Genomic DNA, 19,467 nt, shown 5'->3' with positions numbered 1-19,467 from the left:
GGTACAGCAAGTAAATCATCTTGGAAACATCCGTGACTGCCCAGAGAAGGGACACATACTTCATGAAAGTACATGGAATTATCTCAAATGTTTCTTCAGTTTAACTGATAATTAGCAATGTGTTAGACTGTGAGATTGTGGCATATGTCAATGAACAATGAACACTGTGTGAGTTTCTGGGGCTTATGAGATGTTTGTGTCAAAGAACCACCATATTACTATTGTTGATGTTATTTCTTTACTGTCTCTCCACACTAAAGACATCTACAGACACATGATAAGAATGCTTCTGTAGGCAGTAAGTAACAAGGTACATTTACAAGTGTTGTAGTTAAGTAATTTGGAGGTACTCTTACCTTACTATTTCTATTTTATGCTACTTACTTCTACTTTACTACATTTATAAGAGAGATACTGCACTTTCCACTTCACTACATTTATCTGACAGCTATAGTAGTATATAGTTTGTAGACATATAAAGGATCAATCAATCAATCAATAAAAATGTATTCAAAGGATGTGATGTATTGTTATAAAATTAACTACCTAACAGTATTTAAAGTAGTTAAAATTAGCTCCACACCCACCAGCTACAAGATCAAAATTCTTGTTACATTTTATTGCATCAGTAATTATTATAAAAAACAAAAACATAATATGTTGCCTAAGGGACTATTGTGCCTAATAAGCACATTCACTTTTAATATTTAGGTACATTTTAGACACAATTAAGTATCTTAACAATTCTAAACTTGTCTATGGACCTACAACTGTCGCTGAAATCCAATTGTAGAGCTTTATTTCTGTCGACTCAACATCTGTGGACCAACAAAATCAGTCGGGGAATCTGTGTGTGCATGCACATCTATCCATCTATCTATAACCCTGCTTGTGAGCTGAGCACTTGTGGTCACTGAAGCTGTGCGATTCACCTCACCTCCTCAGCTGACCAATGAACTGCAACTGCAGCCTCTATGTTCTCAGGGCGAGAGTAAAAGAGAGAAAGGGAGAGAGAGGGAACGACCACAGGTAAAGGAGAAAGTTGCAGAGATGCATGGCAGAAGGTATGGGGGGGGGGTAGATAGAGAAAGAGACTGTAAAGACAGTTTGGAAGGATTAATTGGGAAGATAAGGGAAGAAAATTGAGAGAGAACGAAGAAACAAGTAAGAGAGTGATAGACAAGAAATAGGTGAATTAAAAGGGTGAGTCAACTGTTGATGAAAAATTTAAATGAATGGGATGAAACTCAAATAAATTCCACTTAGCTGCTTTTGTCCTGAGTGCAAAAAATGTGGACATTAGGACATATACATATATGTTGTATATGTATATATACATATACGTATATAAAATGTATAAAACATTTGCAACATACGCGTCATGTCAGTGATGGAGACAGAAGGTCCCTCCATTTCCCGCATCTGGGTGTGAATGCTGATCTGGTACTGGCTACTGGGAGTCAGGTCATAGAAGCACTGTCGGGAAGCACCACCTCCCAGGCTCACTTCCTGCCTCTGACCATCTGCAAGTAAAAAAAAAAAAAAAAGAAAAAAAAGAAATGACAATAAATGACGTTCAGATCAAGAGTCATACAATCCAAACAAGCTCAAATCCCTCTACAGCTCCTGTTTCACATTAACTGTTTTTACAGAGCACATTTCCTCTTTCCAAGCCATGTTCTGCATCTTCAAGCCTCTGAGCTGCCAAGTACGATCACTTTCTTTCAGAGTTGGATTCTAAGCAGCTTTATTGGAGCAGTCAGGTAATTTAGTGCCTTGCTCCAAGGCACATTAAAGGTTAGCTGCTGAAACATCTGCTCAGGTCATCTGGAAATTCAAACTTAAAGGAGAATTCCGTCCGATTTTTACCTGAAACTTGATCGCTATATATCTCCGTGTACTGTCGATAGGAAAAAAAACGAGCAAAATCGGTGCTAACAAAAACTGGAGTTGCTGCAGCTACGTCCAGAGCTCCCAGTTAGCTAAAATGCCAGTTGTTGGGGCATCTTATCAAGAGTGCCTTTGTGCAATTTAAATGTCTGTGCAACATGAACAGGGCCCTTACGTGACAACAAGATGCGTTTTCAACTCAGACATTGTGAAGAAACCGTTTAAATTCAAAGTTTGTACTGTCACCTAGCGCAGTTGATGAGTTAGCCGGGCTAATAGGCCCGACCGGCATCCTCACTTCTGCTTTCTCTCCCGTTGCCTGCTGCTGCCGACAACAATTCACGGAGCGCCAGTGGTCTGGCTATGTCCTCCAGAGGACAGGTCATGCTTTGCGACGAAAACTTACTTCCCCTTCAAAAATAGGTAATTGAGCACTGGTTATGACCATATCAGTGACTATGTAACTACATGGAAATGGTCCAAATGATGCCTGTGGCTTGCACAGTAAAAGCGTTACTGAAGGCTAGCTGTAGGCTCGCGCTGAAGTCCCGTTGGAATTCAGTTGTTGCAGGAAATGGTAAACAAACAAGCGCAAACCATTTCATTTCCACAATAGATCAACACACGTTATTCTTACTCCAAGCTTCTTCCCTTGTGAACACCTCCGATCTTCACTCTTCACACACTACGCTCCGATCTGCACACTACTGTTTACCGATGGGAGAGAAAGCAGAAGCAAAGATGCCGGTCGGGCCTGCTAGCTGAGCTAGCTACCGGCAGGATCAGAAAGGTGACAGTACAAACTTTGAATTTAAACGGTTTCTTGACAATGTCTTGCATTTTTCCATCTGAGAAGGTGTTTAAGCAGCTGGTTGGCTCTAGTGGATTAAACCAAATCTATAAACTCCAGCTTGAACATGCAGTCGCTGCTCAGGCAGGAGGGAGGGAGAAACAGAGATAAATAGAAAAGTACGGGAGGGAAGATGGAAGATAGAACTACTTCGTTCTGTTATTTTTCTGACAGTAAAAGGCAATAAAAGATGTACTCTATATCACATACTGTAAGAAGTAGTTTTATTCTTGTCTCTAATCTCTACATTTACCAGCCAACACTCACATTTATTTGAAAATTGAAAATCCAGTTTTAAAACAGAGCGAACATTTGATTTACTGTAGGCTGTTCTCTTAGAAGACACATTGTCTTGTCAAACAAGTGTGAAACTAATAATAATCAATTATTTAAAATCATCATCACATTTTTCTTTAGGTTTATGTCACTAGTATTCAATTGTGACACATTGTGCTCTCCAAAATGCTCAACTGATGATCTGAGTGAAAGTTAATTTCTTTCACTCTTTGCGGACTATCTACAACAAGACTTGGTACAAGAGAAAACTAACTATTTTAAAGGAATAGTTTGACAATTTGGAAAACACACTTATTTGCTTTTTTGACGAAGGTTAAATGAGAAGATTGATACCACTCTGGGGTTTCGATCTTTTCATCTAACTCTAGGCAAGAAAACAAATAAGCATATTTCCCAAAATGTCAAACTATTCCTACTCCAACTAGTCTCTCTTTAGAAGTAACATTTCAATTGAGGGCAACAGGAGGATTACAAGAAAGCTATTTTACTTAGAAATGGCCTACAGTTAGCTGTTTCAACCACAGTTTGTACAACCTTCAGACTAATTAAGTGCATTGCGTGACATTTTATTGTGCCACAGAAATAATAGAAGCAAACAATCTTTCTGAACATTATCCTGTTTTTGTGCCCAGAGCTGTCTGTGACCTGCACCAACTCAGTGGTCTCACTGAAATGAATAAGGCCACATTTTTGCCACAGAGCTATCATTGTGAAAACCTCATCTATCTATCTATAAATTGCAGGAACGTCTGTTTGTCTGTCTGTGTGTCTGTGTGAACGCAGATATGTGCTGATTAGCTCTCATAACGGGCCAGGTGGGTAGCACACTGCCATGAGTCCATGACGCTAATATCTGATTACTCCAAATTGTCATTGTGATATTTTGTGATTACATTCTGCACCTGCCCCCTTCTCTGTCAGGTAAATACAGTAGTAGGCTACAATGTCTTCCTCTGATGTAGAAGTAGCCTACACTGTAAGTCAGTAGTAGGCTATACAGTGGAGTTGCATATTAAGTGGTTTGGGGTCCTTCTGTAAGTAATTTTGGGGTACAATTTGTTTTTGAAGAATTCTACAAGCAGCAATACCACAGGCCAAGCAATTGCCCGTTCCAAACAGGCACATTTTCAATGGGCACTTTACTAGTCTACTAAACATTAACAACAAAACAGATTTCCATTAGCCATCAGGACTCTGAACTCCTCCCTTTAGCCCCCTCATCACATACCACTGACGTGTCCATTTATGGATTTGTGCTGCAGAGAACATACTGTACAGAAAACAAATTCCACCGGCGTTTGTTGGCTAATAATCAATCAATCAATCAATCAATCAATATATCTATCTGTAAATACCAGTAGTCATTTTTTTATATCAACTGAAAGCAGAAAACTTACATCCTGTATTGTACTGTGGTATTTTTGCAAGTGAAAACCCATAGTCACTGCATCTGGTTCTGCTTCCTATGTGACCTTTTGACACATGTTGACGTTTAAAAAATAATCATAGACAAAAGAGTTTTCCATGAACAGATAAATAATAAAAATAATGAGCAGACAACTGTCAACCGGTTCATACACCAAGTAAAACCTTAAGAGAACCAGGACTCTACATGATATTTGCCAGTTAGTTGCATAATGCAAACTGACATTGTGAAGACTGCTTAACAGAAAAATATCTCAATTTCTCTGTTGAAACAGCGACAGCATTATTAATATTTTTCACATTTTTACCATAGATTTGTATTTGTTTTTATTTGTCTTCAGATCCTTGAGGACAAATAAAAATAAAACTTGAACTTGAAGTTGTTTACTGTGAGTGGACCAGCATTAAAATACTCGCTTGTTACAATGGTTTTATTAAGGTTTTTATATTTAAGACATTTGATTCAATGGGTAATGTTTAAACAATTTTTTCTTTAGCTGACTGATTTGTTTAAAAAGTTTTTTGTAGTTTTCTTTGTTAATTACTTTCTTTCCTTTTTTAAGAGTTCCTTTGTTCCCTTGTCCTTTTTCTTCTCTTTTCTTCCTCTCTCTCCCTTTTTCCATTTATTAACTGAGTGAGCTGAGCATTAAAAAGCTACTAAAGGTCATAGACTGTGTCTTTATTCGTTTTATTTCTGATGCAATGACATGAACAATCCTCAAAGCAGTTTCCTCCCATGTCGTTTATTGGGGAGAGATTGGGTGCATGTCATATCTCCCTTCCTTTCTATATAATATCCTTTACAATGTACACCACTGCAATATGAAAATGACAGAAATATATAACACTTATTTCATCAGAGGCTAATATCAATATGAATCCAAATCACTTTGAAAGGTAGTAACCAACACACACACACACACACACACACACACACACACACACACACACACACACACACACACACACACACACACACACACACACACACACACACACACACACACACACACACACACACACACACAAAACCAAAGAGTCCTGAGCTGACTTGTGTTTGTGTTAATAATAAAGAGAGGAGACACTTTCACAAGGATAGACTGTAAATCTATAAGGAAACATTCTGAACTTCAATCCAGCCACCCCACCAAATTCTCTATATAATACATTTCAGTCAGTAAATCAGAAGTTTTACTGACTGAAATGTATTCCAGTCACTGGCAAAAGCCTTGTTTCTTACAACATGGAACGCTGAAACCTTTGGCGATTACCAAAAATGTGAGAAGAGTTGTTGACTGTGTGACCATGCATGTGTTCTAGTGTTACTACTTTTGTCTGGATATATTTAATTTTTATGAAACTGACGTTTAAAGGTGTGAATCAGACCACATTTAAGCAAGATGATGACGTTACACTTAATTTGAATTCAAAACAGGTAAATGAATCAAGTTAATGCTTGGAGTGAGCTGCCTGTCTGATGTCACATTTTCACACAAAAAACAAGCAAGCAAGAAATTTACTCACTTTTTCAACCACCTCAGAGAAAAGAGATGAAGACTGGCTTATAGTGCGTGTCACACACGCATGCATGCACGCACGCACGCACACACTCACACACACACACTCTCTCATTAACGGTAAATGTACTTACTGAGTGTAGACTGTATGGAGACTCTGTATAACGTGGCATGGAGAAGAGGCAGCCATTGGACACACAGGCTGTTGGGACGTACCTGATAGGTCGACAAGCCAGAGACACCGAGGATCACTGGGATTAGACAGACAAGCAGATAGAAAAATGACAAAGATCAATTAAAAAACATCAAACCTAATGTTTGTAACACTGGTCACTTTTGTTTACGAACGAATGGTTTACAGTAATGTACATGGAAATGTAAGTTATAACTGATGTTTAACAATATTGGAAAAAAATAAAGTAGTTTCTAAAAAACTGTGGCACCTTTTCACATTTTCTAAACTTTTACTTTTGCTTTATTGTCTCTTTTGTCCCTTGTCTAGTAAGAACCACCGAGCTCCTCCAACCGCCAGACGATCCAAGACTCCAACTGACACCCACATAGCACTCTGGCTGGCTCCAGCCATGGATGATGTGGGCTACAGTACTTCTGTAGTTTTGCACCAAACTATTTTCGTTAAGGATACCTTGCATTTTCTTAATGGTGTCAGGAATCAGATGAAATCAGAACTAAACTGTAAACAGTAAACTACTTTGACAGAAATGTGGTCAGTTTGGCTGTACAGAGAGCAACATGGCTTTACAAACTTCACATCATGTGTCACTAAAACTTTGACTCATACAAAATGTTCATAACTTTAAAGTTAGGGTTAGAACTCCATCAAACTATTTTAGTCTTCTGATAGCTAAAACATTAACATAAAGTTACCATATAAAGTGGAAATGTTGGAAATGTATTTATACTGACAGTTACAGTTACAACACTCAGCTGTGTAGATGTGAGAACAAATCTCAAAGTAGTTAAATTAGTCAGGCTTGCTGTTTAACTGTTTTGTGGAGAAACAATGAGGCATGATGCAGCAAAATGCAAAACACCGCAAGCAATTTAAATAGCTGCTTGTTTGGTAGTGAGATTTAAGTGTAACCTCCCAGGAGTCACTCTCTCTTCGCTCTTGCTTTCTTTCTCATTCTTTCCCCCTTGTTAACAGAATTGCTGATGGTATAAAATAAACTTGTCTCCAGCGCCAGTAAATAGACATTTTATACTGGGACCATATGGCATGTGCCTTATTTTAAATACTAGTGAATAATGCATATGACAACCCTTATTTTTATTCAGTGATATGCAAAGTTAGACTCACTCTCATACACAGCCATGCAAAATGCACACTAGCATGCACATATGTACATATTAACACATAAATATGAACATATATAGTAATAATCATGTATAGATGCATGTGTGTGGTGTGTACATGTGTACATACACACAATAAGAAACTTTGTCAGCTGGCAGTTTACTCAACCAAGATCAATTTGGCATGTTTGCACAGGTACAGTAAATGGCAGGTTCATGACCAACATGAAGCTCTGCATTTGGGCTTGATTGCCGTGAGTGCACGGGCTGACAAGCCAAACTGGCAAAATCATTTACTGCCACCAATAGACTATTGACTGCAACAATGTTGGTTTTAGGCCACATATTTGTTTTATTCCACAGTTTATTTGTTCTAAGAGAACTTTGAATTTATTTCCTTGAGGGACGTCTGAGACATTTCTGCCCCCACTTTTGTCTGCAGCAATAATCAAACACACCAAACACGTTTTGGTAAGATGGAGTATACCACCAAGCTTAAGTGAAAGTATGCAAAGCCAGTTTAAACAAACTGTAGAGAAAAATCATTAAAACTAGGAAAAGAAATATAAAAGAATGAGAGAGAAGGGGAAAGTACAAGATTAAAAGTACAAAAAGAAGAGGAACTGAGGATGTGGAGGCCATTTTAATTATCCAAAAGTCCAAATAAAATGATTACTCTGAATATAAACCATGGTGGACCATATGGAGATACTACAATCAGTCAGAAAATATCTCTGTCTGCGTGAGAGAGCTGACGTTGCCTAATATGAAGCCAAACATTTGCACCCATCTGCCTTCCCAACCTTCACACCCTCTTTCCAACCCTAGTTTCCACCACATTATTTATTCTTTCTACTTCTGCCTGTTTCTCGTCATGTCAGTTAAACTTCTCTCACATTCTGTGAATTTAACATATTATTTCCTTTTTTGTGCATACTAAAAAGTTTCTTGAGACAAGATTGACCGAGCAGCCCTTAGTGGTCCCTTGGAAAATTCATTTTTAGTTCCAGCACCTCAATACAAACTTCATTTGGAGGAAACTGTTTCATTTCATTCAATGGCCCTCAAGGTACCAATCATTACCTTTTTATGCTACATGCTAGTATGTGTAATTTATTGGTGTAAACATGCCAGCTGGCTCCCATGGTGAGGCTGCAATGAATGCAGTGTACCCAGAGATACAGTATATGTTACTGTATCTCCCTTATTAAAATGACAAATGACTGAACGCATCCTCCTTAATATAAATCAGAGTTCCTTCAGTGGAAAGTACAAATATGGGCAATGAATATAAATATGCCCTGTGTAATATGAGAAAATCGGATACATCTGAAATGTATCAGTGCACTGTGAATTGCTTGTGTCTCATGGAGAAAATGCAAAACTGTAGATAAAGTTATTATACATATAGATTATTTTGTACTATACATATATAAATGGGTTTTATGAGGAGCCTAGGCTATATCAACAACGTTTAATTTACAGGATTGTTCCGGTGCCGCTGGAGGATCCGCCGGATGTCCCTCACCTTGTGCTTTCTTTCTTTCTAAACTCCGGTTGATTTATGAGGACTATGGGTAACTGCTCCTCAGATCTCTGCAGGGTAAATCCAGACAGCTAGCTAGACTATCTATCTGTCAAATCTGAGTTTTCTTTTGCGCAACTAAAACAACCTTTGAACATATACATGTTCCACCAAAACAAGTTCCTTCCCGAGGCTATTTTGCAGAGGGACTGTCACTCGGGCCGGTGCTTAGTGCCGGCCCAAGATGATGTGAATGGTTTGAAGAAATGACAATAAACCAGAGCACGTTTTTCTCCTATCCCGGAATGCTGTGTGGACTAGCCAGACCCTCCTCTGCAGCACTGTGGAGGAAAGTCTGGCAATGTCCGGAGGAGCCAAGAAAGTAAATTAAATTTGGTGAGGTGTACATAGAGGCACAAACTTCAAGTGCCACACCAGGGACAGAAGGTGAAGTTTAAAAGTGGAAGTCTGATAAATTGACTTGTCAATGTCTCATATTTCAGCATTATCTTCCTATGAACGCATCTTTCATTTTGAGAATTGTGTAGAGACAGGTAGTAATTAACTTTATTGAAACGTTTTGAAAAATAAAATGCAAAGACTACATGTAGAGAAATGAATCACTTGACACATTATCAGCAATTAAAAGGGGATTTCTTTTAAAACTAATTTATTTTAAATAATTTGTGCTGCAGTGATGTGCCATGCTTAATCTGTTCTTTAAAGGAACACGCCGACTTATTGGGAATTTAGCTTATTCACCGTAACCCCCAGAGTTAGACAAGTCGATACATACCCTTCTCATCTCTGTGCGTGCTGTAATGCTGTCTGACGGCTCCAACGGCATCAGGCCAGCACAGAACATGCAGGTGAATGGTTCCAGCAATCCTACTGCTCCAAATAAGTGACAAAATAACGCCAACATGTTCCTATTTACATGTTGTGATTTTTGTTTTTTGTCACAGCGTATACAAAAAACAAAGTAACATGAGACACAGCCGTCTTCTAACTCTACAAATCACAACATGTAAATAGGAACATGTTGGTGTTATTTTGTCACTTTTGTCACAATTTGGAGCAGTAGGCTAGTTGGAACCAGTCACCTGCAGGATCTGTGGTGGGCTAAGCTAATGCTGGAACCGTCAGACAGCGTTACAGCACGCACGGAGATGAGAAGGGTATGTATCGACTTGTCTTACTCTGGGGGTTACGGTGAATAAGCTAAATTCCCAATAAGTCGGCGTGTACCTTTAAGGCAAATAGCTTTTTTAGAGAAAAATCTAATTCTCTTTTTGGTGTGTGCATTAACGGCCATGAGAAATTCATGAGATATTAAAATTACAGTATGTTTGTTTTCATCCCATTTAATGCTCTGCCATTTGGCAAGTCCCTGCCGGCCAATTAGACAGCAAGCCCAAAAGAGAATAGTAGATTTTAAAGTAAGGAATGATATAGCAGTTTTCTGAAGACCACACAAACAGAAAGACTGTAAGCCAAAAAGACAACATAAATGTTTGGTGATAGATTAGGACACGGCACTATTCTGAAAGCCTGCCAGAGTGGGTTTAAAGAATATGTATATGGACATGCACACACACATATCGCTTCACTACATACACTTTTCTCTCTTTCTCTCTATCAACAGTCAATCTCGCTCTCTTTCTCACTTCGTCCCTCTCTTACAGTCTATTTGTTTTAGATGTGAGAGATGTTAAAGCCTGCATTAGGTCTTACTACACCTACTGATACCTAATCTATATGCAAAAGGGATTGTTCTCACTGGCTGACTGGGAAATATTAATATCCTTCCGTCTATCTGTCTGTTTGCTAAAGTCTCAATGGAAATTAAAGTGTATGGTATCAGCAGGCAGTTATAATGCATGTTGTACATTTTTCCACTTTCCTCAAACTAGTTAGCTTTTCTTCTGCTGCCTCCTCCTTCCAATAGTCACAGTGTCCTTTGTGACAAATTTAAAATATAAACTTAAGGTGATGGTGACGTCCCCATTAGGGCTCTTTTTGGAAATGACTCATTTTGAAATTTGGTACGACTTTCCAAAAACAAATCAGGTTCTCATCAGTATAAGCTAAATTTAAAATTACATTTAGAATTTCACTTTCATAAAACTCACTTTTACTATTAACTCAGCAAACAGTGAGATAGCCTCTTCTATTTACACTCATGTCTCGCATTGCCAGACCTTCCTCCACAGCGCTGCAAAGGAGGGTCTGGCTAGTCCACACAGCATTCCGAGATAGGAGAAAAACGTGCTCTGGTTTATAGGCATTTCTTTAAACCAATCACAAACGTCTTGGGCCCAAGATGGAGCAACGGTGCTGCTGCAAAATAGCCTCAGGAAGGAACTTGTTCTGGTGGAACATGTGTACGTTCAAAGGTTGTTTTAGTCGTGCAACAGAAAAACTCAGATTGGACAGATAGTCTAGCTAGCTGTCTGGATTTACCCTGCAGAGATCTGAGGAACAGTTAACCATAGTCCTCATGAATCCACCAGAGTTTAAAATTACAAGACAAAGAAAGCAGAAGGTGACGGACATCCGGCGGAATTTCCAGTGACACCTGAACAATCCCGGAAGTGAAATGTTGTCATTATTGACTACAGTCATGCCAATACAATGTCAACAGTGCAAAGTGAGGAAGACAGTGAAGACATTTCTATGAAGGAAAACGTGAGTTTAATTGGACAATCAGATATCATATCCACATATTATTAAATGCCTTGGTTGAATACTTCTGATTGGTCAATCACTGCATTCTGCGGTCCGCTATTTCTGTATAACAGATACGTTGATAAGTATAACAGACTGTTGCTATGTATGGAGTTCTGTTCATAGACTCTGGCACACCATTTTTACATCAATAAAATCATTTTTAAATCAAGCAAACTGGGGATTGCTAACAGAGTTCATGGCAACAGTGCAAACAGAGCATTAGTTAGCTTCCTTTGTATGAGTAGCCATGTAATAACCCGTGTAATACTCACTCTACATTATCCCTTACCTAACAGCTACTCTTACAACAAAGTGTGAGTGGTCTTTACAGATGTACGATAAGGACACTTACATGTCTTGGCATTTACTAGCAGTGGTTCACTTTGTCCTGTAGGGTAGGAAGCCGTCACTTGAACACTGTACTCCGTCCCAGTTAGTAGATTCAGAAGCAGCATGGAGTTCAAATCTTTACCCACTGTTGTCTCCATAACTGGCCCTGGAACTAAGAAAGACACACACATGTATACATGAGCACAGACAGAGAATATATAATTTTAATCCCATTTAGAATTGAAACTTGGTGGGTTAGACCTTGCACACTGTGCCATGGTTACCCAAGATAGGATTGCATTTTCCAAACACAGTGATTCGTCCTCATCCTAAAAGCAGTTTTTCTCATGTAGCTAAAGTTGAAAGTGAACACATACACAGCCAAAAAGGGTTATGTTACAATGACTTAGAATTTCGGATTTTAATTTATTTCTGTAGCACACTTATAATACTAAATAGGGATACACTGCAATACAAGAACAATTTCCTTTCTCTATTTTCATGTTTTCTACATGGCTCATCAGCTGGAGAGGATGTTGACTTTTTGCCATGGACATGCAGCTTTAGCCTCAATCTTTTAACATGATGCATTGTGTATAACCAACCAACAGTTGGAGATGGCGTTTTCAGCCAACTCATAGAGCTACGTTAATGCTGGCTTGATTAGCTAGCTAGCTACAGCTGATAGAATCTCAGTGAGTTTCATTTCATTTTCATTTCAAGTGTGTATTTATGTGATTGGTTGATTGAAATAAACTAAACTAAACTAAAAGCACATGAGCATTTTTTTTCATTTAGTGTGTGGCTTTGCCCTGGGACACAGGCTTGTCCAAACATACTAATCTGCTCGTTATGGGAGGACCCACCAGCAACCAACCTGCGACAGGCACATAGTAGTTAACAAGACGGTTCAGGCATCAAGGAAAATGTCAGCGATCCAGAGCTCAAAAGCACATTATCACTGTTCTGCTGCTTCTCAAGTACTAATTGTTTCATCCTTCCACTGGGTGGTGTGTTGTAAAAAGAATTGCTGCTCCTCCTTTAGCCACACTTTTGTTGGAAAAGCTGCATTAATAAGGTTTGTTATTATTATATCTTTGTTTTATTTTAGTGGCTGTGTGTGTGTGTGTGTGTGTGTGTGTGTGTGTGTGTGTGTGTGTGTGTGTGTGTGTGTGTGTGTGTGTGTGTGTGTGTGTGTGTGTGTGTGTGTGTGTGTGTGTGTGTGTTTACCATAGATGGGCTGGTAGATGATCCTGTAACCCACTGTAGGAGACTGAGGTGGATCCCAGGTGACCCTGAAGCGGTTGTACCACTCTTCTGACACCCGTAGGTTTCCGGGAGACAAGAGGGGCACTGCCAAGGCACGAACCAAATTAGAATATAGAAGTGCTTCTCAGAACTTGACTTAAATGTGCCCTGAGGAGTTTTGTCGTAAGCAAACAAAAGTTAGGTTTACATTCAGTGTTACTGATGCACTGTGTCTAGCAAATATTTCAAGAGCATTTCCTTCCTCATGAAAACTTTGCAAAGCTGATTTTTTTAAGTTTACAAAACAGTATACAAAACGGCCCACTTATAAAAAACAGCTCCATAGAGCTACAAGTTGCCTAAAGAAAAAAAGAAATGCATGGCCTCTACTAAGGTCAAGTGTCATCATGTGTATCTACTGTATACACTATGACTTAGGGCTGGAAATCATTTGAAAGTGTTTTTAATACTAGTGCCGAGACAATGCCTGAGTTTTAGTACAAATACCAAAGCAAGAGAGCCAAGCCCTTTTTTGCAGGAACACTAATTCCACACTTTTTTCAATACCTTACTTTTTAAGAACTAGTGCAGTGCCTGTATGGCCCTCCACACAAAAAACGTACACCACTCTGTATATAGATTGTTGATATATGGTTTAATTATATCCTTTTCAACAAACAGTGAAATATAAATCATGGTAACATTGACCTGATTTAGGAGAAGACAGTTTTTCACCGTCGGAAAATCATGTCTTACTCTACATCAAGCAAGCGTGGGTTCTGATTTACTGTACAGCTATGCTGCTGAGAAGAGGTTTTATTTGCAATATGGTGAACTATAGTACCCCTCATCTAATAACATGGCATATTCCGTCTGACATTTCAATTCTCTGTACAACGAGGAGACAATCACAACCGCTTATAAGAGGTAATCAAGAATGGTTGATAAAATCAATTAGCACTGAGCTAAATATTTTAATCGTCGCATTAATGAAAAGAGCTGCTGTAATTATGAACGGCCTTCATTAAGACAATTAAGAAGGCATCAGTATTTGTCATAGCATAATTCACATTCTCCTTCAGGAACATGAATGAACATGATATTAATGCAATGCAAAAGAACATTTTGCTCACAGCAATAAAATTAATTTTCATTAGCTTTCAGTTTTGTCAGATGTGTTCACCTAAACTGGAAGCTGCATCTTTGTATAATGAAAATTGAGAAACCCAGAGTTGACCCCAGTGGTTAATTCATTATAAGGGAGTGTGTGTGTGTGTGTGTGTGTGTGTGTGTGTGTGTGTGTGTGTGTGTGTGTGTGTGTGTGTGTGTGTGTGTGTGTGTGTGTGTGTTGGGGGTGTTTGTATGGCTTACATGTGGCACCCAGGGCAGAGACACTGATTCCGTCTTTTCCGTCAGTGTAAACTGGGGTGACTGTCACTTTGTACTGGGTGTCAGGCAGTAAAGGCTGAAGCACTGCTCTCCTCTGACCACCAGGAACTAACACCTACACACACACACACACACACACACACACACACACACACACACACACACACACACACACACACACACACACACACACACTTGCTGTAAAGCTGTAAAGAAATGATGAGTTCTGCTCACTTTGGACTAACCTGTACACACCACGGCCCTACAAATACAACACACACACACGCACACAAACACACACTAGGTTACATGCACCATATAACAGACTACACACAGAATCTGTTACTCTTCTCTGCTGGTTTATAGGGACATTTGGAGGCACAGATTAAAGACAGGCTTAATTAGGTGAAACAGAAAGTGCTTGCAAAATGCTACGTATACCTTAAGGGAATTGAACCACAACTGTTCAAGAATTCTGCTCACTTCAGTTTAGTCAATAAAGTCAGTTTAGGCCAACAGTGAGGCAAAAAAAAGCTGAGAACAATTTTCTTCTTTCTCTGCATCTTTGTTTAAGTTCTAAAAGTATTCATTCTTATAAATAAGGTACCTCTTTGTCATAAAATGTTGAAGTGCCGTACACAAATTATATTTTGGTTCACTGACACTAAGAAAAAGACCTGAGAAACCTAATATTGCCATTTTATAACATGATTAAATCTAGATGGATACTTTATAATCCATCCTGACCTTGGAAACAGTAGTTGACAAAACAATCTCCACTGAAGAATCACTTTGTTCTGCTGCTTTCGACCAACTACTGTATAAGCAGATGAAGTTTGCTAAGTGACTGGTGATGTCTAAACGCCCATTATTCTGAGCACTTTTAAAAAGTATTGTCCATGTTGGATTAAAAATGAGCTTTGCAGTTCATTCATTCAACATCTACAGTTCTGTGACAACTGAGCAAACAATCTGCTGATGAACCGTACGATATGGCCAAAACACTTTCTCCTACTTATTTAATGAACTACTTTCCCTTTTGTAAACCAAAACATTATTTGATATGCCCATCAGCAAGGCTTCTAACGTTCATCTGTCAGTTCTTAACTAACTTACAAAACATGACTTTGACATAAAAACAGCAGAGAGAATAACTTTTCTTTATTGTGCTAACAGCACTGATCCCCATGTGTGTGTATCAGAGAGAGAAAGAGAGAGAGAGAGAGAGAGAGAGAGAGAGAGAGAGAGAGAGAAATGTGCATTAAGGGAAGGCCAGGTAAATCTCTCACAGCAAATGAGATGGGAGGAGCTGTCCACTCTAACTGTGGTGCTGAAACACCTGCCAGTGTCAAAGCAGGAAGACACACACACACACACACACACACACACACACACACACACACACACACACACACACACACACTCAAACATTTCTTAACAAATAAATAAACACACAACCAGCTTATAAAGCACACATAATCGTCCATGTTGACTCTTTTGCCCTCTATCTGTCTCCTTCACAGGCGTGACTTAAAACAACCCTTATCTATCAGCTGGCGGACAGGTTTAAGCCTTTCTCCCATTTTATTTAGCTATTGTTTCTTTTTCCACCTCCCTTTATTTCTTTTGCTCTTTTCTCTGCTGCCCTCCTTCTCTGCTCCCAGTGAGGTAAATGGCTGCTGAAAAGATAATGGAATGTCTTCTAGCTTGGCCTAGCCTCTCCATCTTCTAAAGCTCTGACACCACATTGGGAAATTAAAACAGTGGGCAGGGAAAGAGAGGCAGAGAGGAGGGAAGTAAGGAGAGGTGGCGAGAGAGAAGACAGGAGGGAGAGAAAGTGTTTGTGTGTGTGTGCATCAGCGATCAGGGTCAGTACATGGCACTGAGCTCAAGGGCTCTTACCACAGATAGAGGAATCAGGAAGGGGAGGCTGAGTGGACCGGGACTAAAAGTGTAATCAGTTTTTTGATTGGAGCAGATGACCTGACACTGACCACTGCAGGGCCATCCAGTTGGCTGTAAGTGTGAAATAACAGGATCTTCCTCCCAATACAACTCCTGTGTTGTCTATTCCAAATAATCAGTGTTCACAACTTACCAGGGAAGAGTTTTGTGTGTGTTTATGCCATGCATGTGTGTGAGAGCTACAATGCCCAAAGTGGCAGAGAAAAGACTTTAGAAACTATGCAGGGATATGCAAATAGCTCATAAAAGAGAGAAATAATCCAAATCAGAAAACACTCAATGCACACAACCATAAACCCACTACAGCAAATGTCCCTTGCACCTCTTAATCTATGCTGTGAATGATTCATTTTACAGTCATAGATCACAACTTGATCAACTCACAGACTCCTCTTGGTGGTCGCCCCTGAGGCCAGCGTAGGAGACCCTGTAGCTTTCCACTTGGGGGTCTTCCAACTCCCATGATGCCTCTAAGCTCTGGGTGGTCTCGTCACTCAGCAGAAGGTTTCTCACAGCCAGACGTGCCACTGTGACACCACATCAAAGATAACAGTTACTGTAGGATTAATATATAAAAAATGTACACAAGATCTTGGCTCACGTCTTATTTTATCCACACTTAATGTGGTTCAGTAAACTGTGGATTAGAAAAATGTCAAAATGCCAGTGTGCTAAAAATCATAACAGTTACTGCCAATGTGCCAATATGCTCAGACTGCTATGATGTGGTGGATAATAATAAAGTTTCATTCAAATCTGGCCCATTTTCTCAGGAACACTACTTGGAGTTTGAAAAAACAACAAAGTGTTCATCAGTCTTGATAAAAGCTTTAAACTAAACTTAAGGTCTATGCAGTCATGGGTGGATGGAAATCAGTGAGGGCTTCATGCATAATGCAGCTTTAAAATATAAGCCCTGCAAAGGCGACTTGCTGTCTTTTAACCAGCCACTTTAAGTTATGATTTTCACAGGAGCACTTGGAGTTTTAACCGAAGCAGATGTGCTATTTTAAAGTTTCTAGGAGAGTGAGCAGGGCATTAAATGAAGGAGACATGTTGCTTTTTAAGCTTTTAAACCCCTGAGTGGAGAAACTGCTCTGACTCGGTTAGTTGTTGCCTGTTCCTCATACAAAAACACAATCCAGATGTCCTCAGGGTTGCCTCTGAGAAAATGAAGTTTGAACTATAGGCTCTGGGTGAAGCCAACTTGGTAAACACACTTATAAAAACATAAAAGATCTTCCAATCGTTTTTCATAAGATGAATCTTGCCTGAGAATCTAATCAATGTTTCAGTTTTGCATTCATCAATTTTAGTCAGAAGACACAGTGTGGAGCTTTTCTAAGCTCTCAGTAATTCTGGATTTGCTTCCAGAAAAATTTTGAAACTAAATGAGCAACAAGGACAAAAACTTTGCTACGGGAACTTGCTATAACTGTGGTTGCACTCTGGCAGCATCTGCATACCTTGGAAACTAGTAAAGCCTTTCATATTTTAATGGAAGAAGACTTTCTAGACAGATGCCTTGGCTTGAATTGTGATTAACATTTGGCCGTCTTCTATGCAAGAATAGTTTTTTAAAGCAAGAAACTTGCAACACATGCAAGCACAATTGTTTAAAAAAACTCTTACGGTTTAAACATTATGGAATTATACATTTCATGGCACAATTTTAATCCAACATGACATTGTGTCACATCTTTTCAAATTAGTTTTTGGCCATTATTAATACATGTACAACATTGAGTGTGATGCTTCCGACACTTACACTCTTGACATTTTGGAATTTTACACAAACGCTATTTGGACACTTCTTACCTGTGGTTGTGGTAGCAATCGTTGTTGTCTTGGCCACTGGGAAAATGCAGAGAGCATAAATCAGATAAGTGGATCGAACCTCTCGTCAACAACTCTCTGTGTCAATAACTAAGGCAATTAAACAGAAATACATGACGAATCATTGACAGAACAGATTTTCTTCTTTTGAAATAAGTTGCGACAAACAAATCAATGCAAATGGACTAATGCAGAGCCAAGTTTTGAACTCAGAAATGTTAATTCTATCATCCTAAAGGGCTGATGTGATTGGACTGGTCTGTTGTTTCAACAGACAGTGGCACTTCAGTGAGGAGGGTTAGTAAGATCTTAGGTTACAGGCTAATTTCAGCGAAACCAAGCAATTTCATGTAATTACACTTGTCTCTTTCTCTGGGAAAGTTTTTAGATTCTGACTTTCATCAAGTTTTGTATTGATTAGATAAAGCAAATACTTCAACTGCCTTGTTAGTTAGTAACACAACAACCTTACATGTTGCCAATCAAAGTCTAATGGCACTTACATGTGGTCTCTATAACAGAGACAGTGTCACTCTCAGATTCATCTTTGAATACAGCTGTTAACATAACTTCATACTCAGTCGACGGACTCAGACTGGTCAGCATGTATCTGTTTTCACTTCCACTCAAGACCACCTGCAGAAGAGAAACACACACACAAGTCTTAGCCTCATATTACAGTTGACATCCAACAATATCTTCTTTCCAAAAAAACTACTTCTCAGAGATATTGGCTGATATTTCCAAACATGTCAACCATATGCTCTTGCTGTTTCATAACTTTTTTTTACAACAGTTCTTACAAGTGCTTCCCATTTCATTTTTTTGTCATGTTGTGTTTGAAATGTGCTGCTAACATGTTAGGTCACCTTCTTGTGTTTTGTATTTTTATTTGTTGTTGCTGTATATTTGCTAAAAGAAAATAAACAGGGAGAGTTTCCTGAGTACCCCTGAAGATGTGATAAAGTTTTGAGCATTAACCAACAGTCTGACAAGATTATTTATACTCCAAGTACAAAACCAGACATTCAAAACGAAGTTTGTCACTGAGGTTTAGAAGAGAATACTGCTAAAACATAAAATAACAAATCGCCACAGTGTTTGTAATTTTAGGCAAGAAAACAACAGGAAACGGTGGTGCATATTTT

General features: G+C 39.0%; 1 protein-coding gene across 2 annotated transcripts in view; it reads right to left on the bottom strand.

Annotated features, from left to right (window-relative positions):
- The window catches only part of col14a1a (collagen, type XIV, alpha 1a), a 131,978-nt gene that overhangs the window by 63,098 nt on the left and 49,413 nt on the right, over window positions 1-19,467 (bottom strand). For both annotated transcript variants that reach the window (XM_028581088.1, XM_028581090.1), the window contains exons 17-24: window positions 18,823-18,955; window positions 18,302-18,337; window positions 16,868-17,010; window positions 14,501-14,633; window positions 13,112-13,234; window positions 11,904-12,053; window positions 6,114-6,230; window positions 1,377-1,523 (exon numbers count right to left, since the gene is read on the bottom strand). In XM_028581088.1, coding sequence (XP_028436889.1) covers window positions 1,377-1,523; window positions 6,114-6,230; window positions 11,904-12,053; window positions 13,112-13,234; window positions 14,501-14,633; window positions 16,868-17,010; window positions 18,302-18,337; window positions 18,823-18,955 — 982 coding nt within the window. The remainder of the gene's footprint in view (window positions 1-1,376; window positions 1,524-6,113; window positions 6,231-11,903; window positions 12,054-13,111; window positions 13,235-14,500; window positions 14,634-16,867; window positions 17,011-18,301; window positions 18,338-18,822; window positions 18,956-19,467) is intronic.

Source organism: Perca flavescens, chromosome 6 (assembly GCF_004354835.1).
Source record: "Perca flavescens isolate YP-PL-M2 chromosome 6, PFLA_1.0, whole genome shotgun sequence".
Classification (NCBI taxonomy): domain Eukaryota; kingdom Metazoa; phylum Chordata; class Actinopteri; order Perciformes; family Percidae; genus Perca; species Perca flavescens.
This window is presented reverse-complemented; position numbering and strand designations above follow the sequence as displayed.